Source organism: Glycine soja, chromosome 16 (genome assembly GCF_004193775.1).
Source record: "Glycine soja cultivar W05 chromosome 16, ASM419377v2, whole genome shotgun sequence".
Classification (NCBI taxonomy): domain Eukaryota; kingdom Viridiplantae; phylum Streptophyta; class Magnoliopsida; order Fabales; family Fabaceae; genus Glycine; species Glycine soja.
The window spans coordinates 18,769,660-18,784,302 of NC_041017.1; the positions used below are offsets into that span (position 1 = coordinate 18,769,660).

The window sequence follows — 14,643 nt, forward strand, 5'->3', positions numbered from 1 at the left end:
AACTTCAATTGTAATATCCTTCTCTTAAAGGGAGAATTCTTCTTCTTCTTCTTATTCAAACAAATTGATTAAGGGACTTAGGGTCTCTTAAGTTGTAAAGATTCCTGAACACAAGGGAAGGATTATCCCTGTGTGGTTCAGACTTTGTAAAAGGATTTTTACAAAGAGAGTGAAAAATCTCAAGTGGGTTGCTTAAGGATTGGACGTAGGCACGGGAAGTTGCCAAACCAGTATAAATCGAGTTTGCATTTCTCTCTTTCCTTATCTCATTTATTTTATTGCAATCAATTTTGTCTTGCATGTTTAAAGAACATTATTAAATTGATTGTTGCTTCTTATTTTGCATTTTGAGCCTATCATTTAGAAGGGGATTAAAAGTTTGTTAGTGGGAAATTAATTCACCCCTTCTTAAGATAACAGAGGCCATTTGTCTAACACATCATCATCATCATCATTCTTCTTCTCACACCACCCTCTCTCATAATGATCACTGGCATCACCACCAATACTTCTCTTCTTCTTCTTCTTCTGATCCTCCCATCACTTTCTCATCATCTTCTTTTGTGCTAATTCAAAACACAAACTTTGGTGATCCTTTCTCAACCATGAGAGATCCCTTCCTTCGGGAGCTTGACATGGCTTCAACTTTTGCCCACTTCACTAGTGGTGCCTTGGAATTAGAAGCAGCTGCAACTTTTGGTTCTGTTACTAATACTACTACTATTGTTACTATTGTTTTTGCTACGTACTCCCACGTACTTCCCCTGTTGCCCACCTCCAACTGAGCTCACGTACTCCCACGTAGCCCATATCCTCGTTTCTCTCAACACCGGGTCCTCATCAATCCTCCCAAGCTTCCCCAACATCAAAGTAATACAACATTCAAACAGCACAAGCTATCACACCAAGCAAAACAGGGCATAGGCAGAAAACTCTGCCCAAAACACCAACCAAATCACAGCTTTTCTCACTTAAAGACCCCAGTAACAATTCCTTCGTTCCGGTTCATTAACCGTTGGATCGACTCGAAAATTTTACTGGTAGTCTCTAGTACATAAGCCTACATTTTGACCGTTGGGATCTGCTAGCAAACATCCAGATCTCATTCTGCACTACTCTTTCCACAGCCAATCACACACAAGCATTTTTCTGCACTTGTGCAAAATTCTGCTGCACAATTTCACAGCAAAAATCTGCACAAAGTGCAGATTTCGAAAACCACACTTCCCCTCATCCAATCTTGCCCAAATCAAATCCTACAAGTCCCAAATCATGTATCAATCATGTCTAAACCAAAGCCAAGCTTCAAACCACAGCAACACAAAATCTAGGTGTCCAAAACCCCTCAATTTAATGGATTTTCTAGGCTTGAGAAGTGAAATTTAGAATGAGGTAAATTTGAAGCAAACTCTCACCTCACACAAGTCCATAACATCAATCTAAACTTGCTCAAACTGGATTTACACCTAAAATTCCACCGAATCAAAATTTGACTCCTTAACACCCAATTTTGCCCTAGAAATGGCTCTTGGTTCACTTTGGTCATTTGTTTTTCTCCCTAGCACAGTCCAAGCTTTCTCATAAGTCCTAAATGACATTTCAAGCTAGAATTAACTCACTTTAACCTCCATTTACCACAGAATCCAGATTTAACCTTCCAACTCTCAAAGCCTCACTCTTTTTCCACTCATAACACCACATTCTCACTTTCTAACCCTAGGTTAATTCTACCCTTCATCTCTAACAGTTTTCCATAAGCAATTTCAGCACATAAGCATCACAAGCATCATCATAAAAACCCTAAAACTGAATGGGTATGTTTAACTCATCCAAACATGGCAAGTTCAACATGCTTTCCACAAATTTCTTCACAAATAATCATCATAAAGCAGAAACCTAGCAAGACTACCCATCACATCTCCCAAAACCCCATACCCACAAAAATCAAAGGAGAAAGAAGTCCACCCAAACCTGAAATTTCGAAGTCCCACACGTAGAGACGCGCTTCACGACTCCGGAAATGCCCTCCTTTTGCGATTTGGAGCGGAAATTGGCACCAAAGGTTGAAGCTTTGTTGGGCAACAATGGTGGAGGAAGAAAAGAAGAGAAGGCTGCGTGAGAGAGAGGGAGAGCTTCTAAATTTTTCTGTTTTGCTGAGTGAGGAGAGAGAACAGCTTTTGGTTTTTTAAAAAAAGGGTTTTTCTCTTTTCCTATTATTTTATTTAAGCTATGCCACATGTCCCCATTTGAGTGGAGCAAAAAGGGCCCACTTTCTCTTTTGATGGTGACCCATACTCAGCCACAAAAAGTGAGAAAAAATCTGACCTTTGAAACGCTAAAATCCTGCCTCGGTTTGCGTTTCGTTTCTCTGGTTCCAGTTCCTCGTGTTTCTCTGCGTCCATCGGGGCCAGTTTTCGAAAGTAACCAATATATATATCAAAACGCTCAGAATAAAACCCCGAGCGTGGTTCAGAGGTTGGTTTTGTTAAATTCTAAGTCGCACGCAAAACGATGATTTTTAAACTAATTAATTAAGAATTAACCCATAACCTCCCAGTTATGAATTTCTCTTCCTTAATTAGCCTAACCCGCATATCTTGCCCCCACTATTCCTACTTCTACCAAGAACATATAGGCATATACACTGAATAATACTTATATATATAATCATGCAAAATACATCGTTTTCAAAAATTCCGGGTAGAAATTTCCAGGATGTTACACACACAACTCACCCGGTCATATGAAGCATTTAGTTAATCATTCCATAATTTCCTGTCATACAAGCTAACCGCTTCACTCGCACACATTTATTTCACACTCCATCATCACAACGACGCATACTCACTCAAAAATTAGAAATTTCACAATATTCATCAGTATGCAATTCATCTCTATCATGCAGTCAATTCAACCAACACATGTCTAAAGAAATGTGATTCAACCAGACCAAAACGAGTAATTCAACCAAACCAAACGAGTACCAAAATATCTATCATGCATGGCACTAAATTAAAACTATTGAATAATTGAAAATTAAAACTGTCATAAATGCAGAAAAATAAATATAAGTCCTGATCAAAAGTGGCCTCAATCCTGAGTGGGCCAAGGGTCCCAAACTCCTTGGGCAGCTGTAACATCTACAACATAGTCCTCGTCATCACCACCATCTGCAACATCATCATCACCGACATCAACATCAGCTCCAGCTCTAGAGGTGTCACCCCCCTCCCCGGGCAAAGGAAGGCTGGACCCCTGGCCAAGCGACCCGCTCCTAGAAAACCTCTGGTGACAGGACTGGCTGCTAGAGGGAGAGCTGATGGAGACTCTGTATGAGAAGGTATTAACCTTATGGAGACTCTACAACATAGGGGGAGCTACTCGGGCTGAGTAGAGACAAGAGAAGGTGGGGCGGAGAGTGGAGGAGGGACAACAGGTGGAGCATCTGGAGCGGCCCCAACCCTAACCCTCTATGGCCCTGGGAAGACAATGGAAGGATCTGCTAAATTCTAATAGTTCTTCCTCATGTAGGCCAAGTTAATCATAAGGCTTAGCGACTCAAATGTCAGAGTTTCAGAAATGACCCCCTTGGCATCGCAGAGGGTCGTCATCAAGGCAGGGAAGCCCAACCTCGAAGAATTGGACTGAGCGATGTGAGTAATTTGATCATGTTGCCCAAGTCCATGTCCATCTTCATAACCAACCCATAAATCAATTAGGCACGATCCATGTTTAGGTCGGAGGTGTGGGAGGTAAGGGCTAGGTTAAAATATGACAAGACACTGACCACCCAGCATCCACAGCATCGCCACAATGGTCTAGGCATCTAGGTAGGTGTGTATAAACTGGGAGAAGGTGGTCAGGTGCTCCCCTTCAAGAATAATGACTGGGGTCTCTAGGAAAGCATTCAGCATCTAGGCGTTGAACCTGATGAGCTTCCCCTAGACTTTGCACTACTTTGGGGACTCGTCCTTTGGATCATATGTGTTAGAAAAGAACTCCTTCACCAGTGCCACGTCGATGTGTTTCTTTGGCAATCTGGTGAGGTGTTGGTGCCACTGCCTATGTTGCAACTCCTGAAGAAATTTGTCGTATTAGATGGGGGAGAGTTCCACATACTGCTTTGGAAGAATGTTCCGAAGGTGAACATTGTCCTAGTAGCAGAGCTAGGTGACCTCGGAGACAAAGCAGGTGGAGTCCCATACGGGCTCCACCCCCTATGGTTGACTGGGACCCGCCCTTCACTTCTTGGAGATCATCTGCAAAAAAATAGGACGAGTAACATAATTATGAACAATAAATGGCATAGGTAAAAAGGTAACATGGAAGGAGAATAAAATAGCAAAGATTTGGGCGCTTAGCGCCAGTCTTGCAAAAAGAAGGTGGGGCTTAGTGCGAGGTTGCATGCTAAGCCCAATTAGTGCAACAGGTCAGATAGAGAAGGTATAGGGCTTAGTGCGAGATGCTCGCTAAGCTCAATACAATCTGGAACAGAAGCAGGGTAACAGGGGCATAGTGCACGTTGGTGCATGCTAAGCACAATTATGGGACAAAGAAGGAATTGGGCTTAGTTCAAGGAGGCGCGCTAAGTCTAGACAAAACAGACAAAGGGCACAGGGGCATGGCGGCTTAGCACGAGGTTGTGCGGTTAGGCCCCCAAGGAGGTTGCATTTATCGATGAATGGCTTAGCGCGTGACTGGCGCTAAGCTTGCGCTATGGCACACGAAAGGCATTGGGGCTTAGTGAACTATTGGCGCTAAGCCCATGCATAGATTATAGAAAGACAATGCGGCTTAGCGTAAGGAGGTGGGCTAAGCCCATAAATGGGGAGATAAAAAGACAGAGGGGCTTAGTGTGTAATTGGCGTGCTAAGCCCATGAAACAAAAAATAAAAAGACACTAGAGCTTAGCGCGTAGCTAAGGCTTAGCCCATGCATGAAAACAAAAAGACACTGGGATGTAAAATGACATGTGGGCTTAGCGTGCAACTAGCGGTAAGCCCAAGTACAGAAGATGAACAGAAAAATCAATGTGTTTGCTTAGCGTGTACAGGCGCTAATTGCGGCATGCCAGCTTAGTGAGTTCATCCGAACAAACCTAGAAACTCATGTGGACCCAAAAATGCATGAGCTCACTAAGCCATAGGGTGCAGGCATAGCGAGCTCAGAAAATAAAGGGCAACAGATGCATAAGGGCACTCATGAACAACAACCAACTAACATACTAATGTGCATACAATAACCATGCAGACAAGCAAAGACATGAACAAAATGCATAATGCATGACTCAGAGGTAGCAGAGCCACATTCTGCTCTGGAAGAATGTTCGGAAGGTGAACATTGTCCTAGTAGCAGAGCCAGGCAACCTCAGAGACAAAGCAGGTGGAGTCCCATGCGGGCTCGACCCCCTGTGGTCGACTGGGACCCGCCCTTCACTTCTTGGAGACCATCTACAAAAAAAGAAAAAAACATAGGATGGGTAACATAAATATGAACAATAAATGACATAGGTAAAAAGGTAACATGTAAGGAGAATAAAATAGAAAAAATGTTTGGGCACTAAGCTGCCATCTGGGCGCTTAGCGCCAATCTTGCAAAAAGAAGGTGGGGCTTAGCGCAAGGTTGCATGCTAAGCCCAATTAGTGCAACAGGTCAGATAGAGAAGGTATAGGGATTAGTGCGGATGTTCGCTAAGCTTAGTAAAAATTGGAACAGAAGCAGGGTAACAGGGGCATAGTGTGCGTTGGTGAATGCTAAGTGCAATTATAGGACAAAACAGACAAAGGGCCCAGAGGCATGGCGGCTTAGCACAAGGTTGCATGCTTAGGCCCCCAGGGAGGCAGCATTTATTGATGAATGGCTTAGCGTGTGACTGGCGCTAAGCCTCTGCTATGGCACACGAAAGGCATTGGGGTTTAGTGCACTATTGGCGCTAAGCCCATGCATAGAATACAAAAAGACAATGCAGCTTAGCGTAAGGAGGTGCGCTAAGCCCGTAAATGGGGAGATAAAAAGACAGAGGGGCTTGGTGTATAATTGGCATGCTAAGCCCATGTAACAAAAAATGAAAAGACATTAGAGCTTAGTGCGCAACTGATGCTAAGCCCATGCATGAAAACAAAAAGACACTAGATGTAAAATGACATGTGGGCTTAGCGTGCAACTGGCGCTAAGCCCAAGTACAAAAGATGAACAGACAAATCAATATGCTCGCTTAGCATGTACAAATGCTAAGTGCGGCATGCCAGCTTAGCAAGTTCATCCAAAGAAACCTAGAAACTCATGTGGACCCAAAAATGCATGAGCTCGCTAAGCCATAGGGTGCAGGCATAGCGAGCTTAGAAAATGAAAGGAAACAAATGCATAAGGGCACTCATGAACAACAACCAACTAACATACTAATGTGCATACAATAACCATGCAGACAAGCAAAGACATGAACAAAATGCATAATGCATGACTCAGAGGTAGCAGAGCCACATTCTGCTCTGGAAGAATGTTCGGAAGGTGAACATTGTCCTAGTAGCAGAGCCAGGCGACCTCAAAGACAAAGCAGGTGGAGTCCCATGCGGGCTCCACCCCCTGTGGTCGACTAGGACCCGCCTTTCACTTCTTGGAGACCATCTACAAAAAAAGACAAAAAAATAGGACGGGTAACATAATTATGAACAATAAATGACATAGGTAAAAAGGTAAAATGGAAGGAGAATAAAATAGAAAAAATGTTTGGGCACTAAGCCGCCATCTGGGCACTTAACGCTAGTCTTGCAAAAAGAATGTGGGGCTTAGCGCGAGGTTGCTTGCTAAGCCCAATTAGTGCCACAGGTCAGACAGAGAAGGTATAAGGCTTAATGCGAGATGCTCGCTAAGCTCAGTACAAATTAGAACAGAAGCAGGGTAACAAGGGCATAGTGCGCGTTGGTGGGTGCTAAGCACAATTATGGGACAAAGAAGGAATTGGGCTTAGTGCAAGGAGGGGTGCTAAGTCTAGACAAAACAGACAAAGGGCACAGGGGCATGGCGGCTTAGCACGAGGTTGTGCGGTTAGGCCCAGACAAAAGGCCCAAGGGTGTGGCAGCTTAGGATGAGGTTACGCCCCCAGGGAGGCAGCATTTATCGATGAATGGCTTAGCGCGTGACTGGGGCTAAGCTTGTGCTATGGCACACGAAAGGCATTGGGGCTTAGTGCGCTATTGGCGCTAAACCCATGCATAGAATACAAAATGGCAATGGGGCTTAGCGTAAGGAGGTGTGCTAAGCCCGTAAATGGGGAAATAAAAAGGCAGAAGGGCTCAGTGTATAACTGGCACGCTAAGCCCATGCAACAAAAAATGAAAAGACACTAGAGCTTAGCCCGCAGCAGACGCTAAGCCCATGCATGAAAACAAAAAGACACTGGGATGTAAAATGACACGTGGGCTTAACATGCAACTAGAACTAAGCCCAAATACAAAAGATGAACAATAAAATTAGTGTGCTCGCTTCGCGTGTACAGGCACTAAGTGCAATATGCCAGCTTAGCGAGTTCATCTAGACAAACCCAGAAACTCATGTGGACCCAGAAATGCATGAGCTCGCTAAGCCATAGGGTGCAGGCATAATGAGCTCAGAAAATAAAAGGCAGAAAATGCATAAGGTCACTCATGAACAATAACCAACTAACATACTAACACACATACAGTAACCATGCAGACAAGCAAAGGCATGACTCAAAGGTAGAAAAGGGAACCAAAATGCATAATGTTCAAAAACCCAAAAACAAGATAAAATAAAGTAAGAAAAGAAAAAAAAGGTTGAAGATTTACTAAGTTTGGGTGTTTAGGATAATAGGAATCAACAAGAGGAATGGAAGAGGAGAGAGAGCATGGGAAACAAGAAGAGGGTAGCTTGAGGAACAGATAAATTTTGCATAAAGAAAAAAAAAATGAAAGGGGGAAAGTGAGTTAAGGGGATATGGCAGTTTATGAAACTGCTTATAGTTATGGCCTTCGCGCTTAGCATGAGCATCGCGCTTGGAGTGCGACCTGGCTGTTACAGTTGCATTAATGGTCCCACGCTTGGCGAACGTGACTTGCTTAGCGCACCAAGGACGACGTTCTTTGGTCTTCGCTCTTAAATTTTATTTGAATTTCAATTTTTTTTTACTACTAAACTCACGCTGAGGACGAGTGTGCTCGTTAAGTCCAATTTGTGAAATTCCAAACCCAAGAAGGTTTTGGGCTTAGTGCCATTGGTCTAGCTTAACGAGATTTGTAGTTGAAATTGCCCTGTAACTTTTGCTTAGCAGACCATCTCGTGCTTAGCAAGCGTAGGTGGCTCACTTAGTCTGTGATGTCGCATTTAGCAAATTAATTGATGGCAGTTCTAGAGGCACGTAGTGGCTTAGCGCGTTAGTAACACTTAGCATGCTAGTAAGTGTGCGCTTCGCACGCTAAGCCCAATACATGGAAGCTCCAAACAGAAAGGAATTTGGGCTTTGCGTATTAGGTGCTCTAAGCCCAATTTGAAATAATTCTAGACATAGGGGATTTTGAGCTTCACGCGACGCTTCACACTTAGCGAGAGTTTTGGGGTGCTTAGCAGGCTATCTTGTTCTAAGCCCAATTTGAAATGACTCCATGCATAGAGATTTTTGGGCTCGGCACGGCTTTTTGCGCTTAGCGAGAGTTTATGTGCGCTTAGCGAGCTATCATGCGCCAAGTGTGTCTCTTGCAACAATACATACACGCTTAGCACGCAACTATGCGCATAGCACATGATGACAATTTCCAAAACCTAAGATTATCAACTCTACACCAACACTTAATCAATTCAACACATGCATACATTCCTAAGGTTGTTCACATCACATGATAGCAACAACAAGCTTGCACCATTATTGAAAATTAAAACACAATTTTCCTAACTCAAGATCCACACACACAAGAATTAACAAGAAGTATAAAAGCACACAATGTAACACAAGGAAAAGAAAGGTAAGGTTAGAAATCCCAGGTTGCCTCCCAGTAAGCGCTTCTTTAATGTCACTAGCTTGACATAATACACCTTCATGGGTCTTGGAGGTGGATGATGGTGGCCAATCTCTCAATATTGCCACCATTGTAGATCTTCAACCTTTGGCCATTCATAATCTAGCTTTGCTCTGGGTCAGTAGATGAAGGATCCATCAGTTTAATCGCTTCATAGGGCTTCACATCTTTGATTGTGAAGGGGCTAGACCACTTGGACTTGAGTCTTTTAGGAAAAAGCTTTAGTCAGGAATTGAACAACAACACTTGTTGTCCGAGCTGGAAGTTCCTCTTCAGTAGTTTCTGATCATGGTATGCCTTCATCTTTTGCTTATAAATCTTGGAGGATTCGTAGACATTGAGTGTCATTTCCTCCAACTCTAGAAGCTGCAGTTTTTGCTATTCACCGGATAAAGATTCATCAAAATTGATGAATTTGAGGGCCTAGTAAGCCCTATGCTCCATTTTCACCGACAGAGGACAAGCTTTCCAATAAACCATCTGAAATGGGAATAATCCAATGGGAGTCTTGAAGGCAGTAATCCAACTTCACGGCCCAATCCTTTCTCGAGGAAGCCATAGTCTTCTCCAGAATCTTCTTTAATTCTACTTTAGGCTTATCTACTACATTATCTTTCTTCAATTCTTGAAAGGCATATTACCCTAGGGGAATCTCCTTCAATCTGTCACTAAATCTTCTAGACAAGCCCTAAGATCTTTCTCCTCCTCATTGGTCAGGCAATCAATAGCATTCATTAAAGCCTTTTCCAATGGTAAATGAATGGTCAAGTGCTGCATAGCAAGGTCAGCTTCTTGCTCAACTGCCTCCACCTTGAAGTGCTGTCACTGGGGAACTTTATCGCTTCAAACAAATTGAAGGTCACCTTTTGGTCCTCCAAACTTATTTCTAGATTACCATTCCCCATGTCCATAACACATTTGACCGTAAGCATGAATGGACGACCCAAGATCAAGGGAATATCTAAGTCCTCCTCTATGTCCATGATCACAAAATCTACAGGAAAATTGAACTAGCGAACCTTAACCAGGACGTCTTCAACTACACCATCTAGCTTGGCGATAGAGCAGTCTGCTAGTTGAAGAGTCATCCGGGTAGGGGCAATCTTCAGGTTCTCAATTCTCCATCACATAGAGAGAGACATCAGATTGATGCTCACCCCCAAATCAATGAGAATTTTGTCTACTGACACCGTCCTAATAGAGCAGGGGATGGTCATGCTTTCGAGATCTTTGAATTTTTGTGGTAGAATTCTCTAAATCACAACACTGCAATTACCCTCTACCAATTTTACCACAAGTAGTAAAGATTAAAATGGAAGTCCAAGTATCGAATCCACAAGGACTTTGGTTGTACTTAAGTGATGCAAGTCTAATTATTAAGCAATGAGAAGAAGTAGAAGAAGAAAAGATAAGGAATGTTATAAATAATAATTTAAATACAAAAAGATGAAATCAGGATGTTATAATGTTAGGGCCTAGCATGTCAAAACTACTTATAATGCAATGTAAAAGATTTTCTCTATCTAATGAAATTCTTGTTTCCACGCGCATCTACTGAATTACTCTATCTTTGGTTTCCCACACCAAGAGCCTAGTTTATTTATCCTTTTCCCCCAAATTTCTTTGTAGAGATACAAATAACAAACCACATTAAGATAAGAGATGCAAACATTATTGGGCAAAACAAATGTCAATCTATTTCTAGCAATGAATTTATTTAGATACCCTTCCCCGGTTCTTTAGAAAATAACCATTTTTCAATGCACTACACTCTAAACATCATATGGATGATCAAGCCATAATAACAGAAAAGCACAGAGAAGAGTAATAGAAACAAAATTGCATTAAATAGATGATGGGAAAGAATTACATTACAAGAGTTTGGCCTCTGGGCTCCCAACAAAAGGGGTTTTGCCTTTCATAGCCATGAGAGGCTTTACACTTCAGGGGATAATATGGATGGAAGAAGGGATTGGATGACTAGAAGAAAGAAAGAGGGGAATGGTTAAAGAAGGAGGGTTTCCCCTAAGGGATAGGCTCAGGCTCTCTGAGACTCGGTGTGTCTTTCCCTTCTACTTCATCTTCCTTATAGAGGCGCCATGTAACTTACTTTTCATTCTCACTTCATGCTAAGAGCGACTTTGGGCTTCACTGTGGGCTTTATTCGCGCTAAGCCTGGAGTGCACGCTGAGCGAGCTGTCCAATCCTTCCAACTTTTCTTCAAGGCTTTTTCTTCAATTTTTGCATCAATTTTGCCCTAAAGCACTTGAAATCTTCTTCTTTTGATTTCTACTAATAAAAAATTACAAAGATGTTAATTTATTCATTGTTTCATTAAAAAAATAGTAAAGTGAAGAAATTACAATCAGTATTAGCCAAAATTGACTATCAAATTAACTCAAATTTTGCAGTTATCAACTCCCCCAAATTAAAATCTTTGCTTGTCCTCAAGCAAAAGACAAGTTCTGAATGTACCAACACATGAGATAACTATGCAACCTTTTCAAACCTTTCAATGACTGACCCTGAGCTTGCATTTGTCTTGATCTTGTGATCGAAGCATGAAGGAATGCACATACAGATGAAAAAGGTTAACAAGTAAAAGCTTCATCAAGGCAAACATACCACACTTCTTTCCTCACAAGGTTAGTGTTTCCCTCAGCGCACAAGTGTCTCAACTAAAAGTGTTTTTAATCCAACAACTGAAAATAATATTCCCAACTTTGCACTTAATCTCAGTTAATGTAATCATACACGCATATTATGGATCACTAAGACTTTTTAGGCTTGTAACGTGGTCGGGCTAACAAGGAACTCATGGTTTTTCTTTGGATTCAAAGTTAGGTTCTAAGAGAGCACACACCCAAATTTTCCTGATAACCATTGGCTAATATTTCACAGCCCCAACTTCTATGTTTTCTACCATTAACAACACACAAAAAAATTTGGCCCTTAGTTGCTTTCATCTCTTTATTTGAAATACATTTTTTTCTTTTTCTGTTTTTCTTTTTTCTTTTGAACTAACAATGGCACTGTAGCAACTAATCACATGCTGCAATTTACCTTTTTTTATGTGCTATTATTAATGTCCCTGCAACAAAAATCACCCAAGAATCCTCCCTCAAATTAGGGGCAAATTTTTCTTAACCCATAAGTGTTCTCCTACAACCTAAGATAGGGTAGTTATTCAATATCACTTTCATTCGGCTTAGGTTTCAATGGCAATTTATTCACTTTAGGCTCAACAGGGTGCAATGGATGTATTAATTCATGACAGGGTGGCTATCTGGCTAAGTGGCTGAAACAATTTAATACAAACAAGGCCTTGATCATTTCCACATTTTGTATATACTCAAACAAACTACGAATCATGCAAAATCAGAAAGTTTAAAGACAGCCGTTCTTTCACAATCAAAGGTTCGCACAACTCACCGAACATTTATAAAGTACTTAGCTTACCATACCACAATTTCCATTCATACATGCTAAGATCTTCACTCTTGTGCTTTCGATTCATACTTCATCACTCACAATAACGCCTGCTCACACAGGAATCAGAATTTTCTCAATCAGTACACAATATATCTCATTCATCAATTCATCTAGAACAAGTCGTGGCCAATTAATGATTTCCTAAGTCTCTGTCATGCAATTTTTTATTCAATGAATGAAATTAAACTACTGGAATTAACTGCTAAAATTAAAATAGAGAAAAAGAAAAATTAAAGAAAAAAAATATAAAGAAAAAAAAATCTTGGTCATAATGGCCTCAATCCTATGTGGGCCCTAGATCCTAAGCTCTATGAGCATCACTGATATCCGCAGTATAATCATCATCAGTTTTTACATCTACGATGTCATCATTAGCAACACCAGAGGTGTCACCTCCCTAACAGAAGGAAGTTGGACTCCTGGCCAAGCATCCTGGGCTAGGAATGCCTCTAGTGTCATCACCGGCTACTGGAGGGAGAGATGGTGGAGGCTCTGCATCTGTAGGTACTGGCCATGGTAGAGGTTATGCAACATAGGGAGGAGTTTCTCCGACAGAGAAAAAGGCATAAAGGTCTGGCTGGTAGATGGAGGAGAGATGTCTAGAGGAGGGACCGCTGGTGGAGGAGCTGCTGGAATGTCTGGAATGGCTCGGGTCTTGACCTGTTTTGGCCCCATGAAGACACTAGAAGATTCTACAGGATTCACAACTAGCTTGGTTTCATCTTCTTATAGAAACATTGAATTCAAGTGCCCCCAACAAGATTAGTTTTTTGCTCAATTTCCTCTACCTTAAAACAAGTCTTGTTATTACTAGGTGCTTTATTGCCTCAAACAAGTTGAAGGTGGCTTTCTAGTCTTCCACATTCATCTCCAAGTTTCCATTACCCATGTCTGCAACACACTTTGCAGTCAGCATGAATGGACGACCTACAATCAATGGGATCTTAACATCTTCAATTTCCATGATTACAAAGTCTACTGGAAAAGTGAGTTGGTGGATTTTGACCAGGACATCTTCAACTACCCCGAATGGTCTTGTGATGGAATGATCTGCTAGCTGGAGTGTCATCCTCGTAGGAGCTATCTTCAAATTTCTAATTCGTTGGCACATGAACAGGGGCATCAAGTTGATGCTTGCTCCTAGGTCAATGAGAGTCTTCCCTATGGACACGTCCCCAATAAAGCATGGGATGGTCACATTTCCTGGATCTTTGAGCTTATGTGGTAGCTTCCTCTAGATCATTGCACTGCAGCTGACCTCTACCACTATGCTCTCATTGTTGATATATTTCCCTTTCTTTGTGCAAAAGTTCTTCAAGAATTTGGTATATGAAGGCATCTACTATAAAGTATCGCTCATTTTCATTCTTGGATGGCACCAAGGGATATGGAACATTCTTCACTAGGATTGAGGGTATCTCCTTTCTAGCCTTCCGAACTAACTGGCTATTGGTCTTGGTCTTAGTGGTTGAGACCTCATCACCACTCTCCTTACTCTTATCCTTTTCTCCCTCTTCTCTCTTTTTCTTTTCTCCTTCCTCATCACTCAGATCCTCCTCAATTCTCTTTTCTTTCTTAGCACTTTTCCTCCTAGTGAAAATTACCTTGCATTCCTCTTTGGGATTCATCTCAGTATTGACCCCAAAGGTTCCAATGGGTCTTTCAGTCATTTGCTTAGCTAATTGGCCCATTTGTACCTCTAGATTCCTAATTGTTGAATCAATACTCTTTTGGTGTGTCTTTCCCTTATGCTTCCTCCTCCTTAGATAGGCTCCACGTAGCTTACTTTTCAGGCTCACTTTATGCTTAACACCGGCTTTCGCACCAAGCGCGCCTTTGGGCTTCGTTGTGGGCTTTCTTCGTGCTAAGCAAGCTGTTCAATTCTTCCAACTTTTCTTCAAGGCTTTTTCTTCAGTTTTTGCATCAATTTTTCCTCTAAAGCACTTGAAATCTTCTTCTTTTGACTTCTGCTAATAAAAAATTGCAAAGATGTTGATTTCTTCATTATTTCATTAAAAACAATAGTAAAGTGAAGAAATTACAATCATTATTAGCCAAAATTGACTATCAAATGAACTCAGATTTCGTAGTTGTCACCTTTGTTGGACAAGTAACCTCAATA

The 14,643-nt window shown here is 41.7% G+C and overlaps 1 protein-coding gene across 1 annotated transcript; it reads right to left on the reverse strand.

Moving 5' to 3' along the window:
• Positions 1–12,986: 12,986 nt before the first annotated feature.
• On the reverse strand, positions 12,987–13,590 carry LOC114389825. The gene is made up of 2 exons (XM_028350552.1): positions 13,407–13,590; positions 12,987–13,243 (listed from the first exon to the last, which is right to left on the reverse strand). The coding sequence occupies exons 1-2, from the start codon at positions 13,588–13,590 to the stop codon at positions 12,987–12,989; spliced, it is 441 nt and encodes a 146-aa protein (XP_028206353.1).
• Between the last annotated feature and the right edge of the window lie 1,053 nt (positions 13,591–14,643).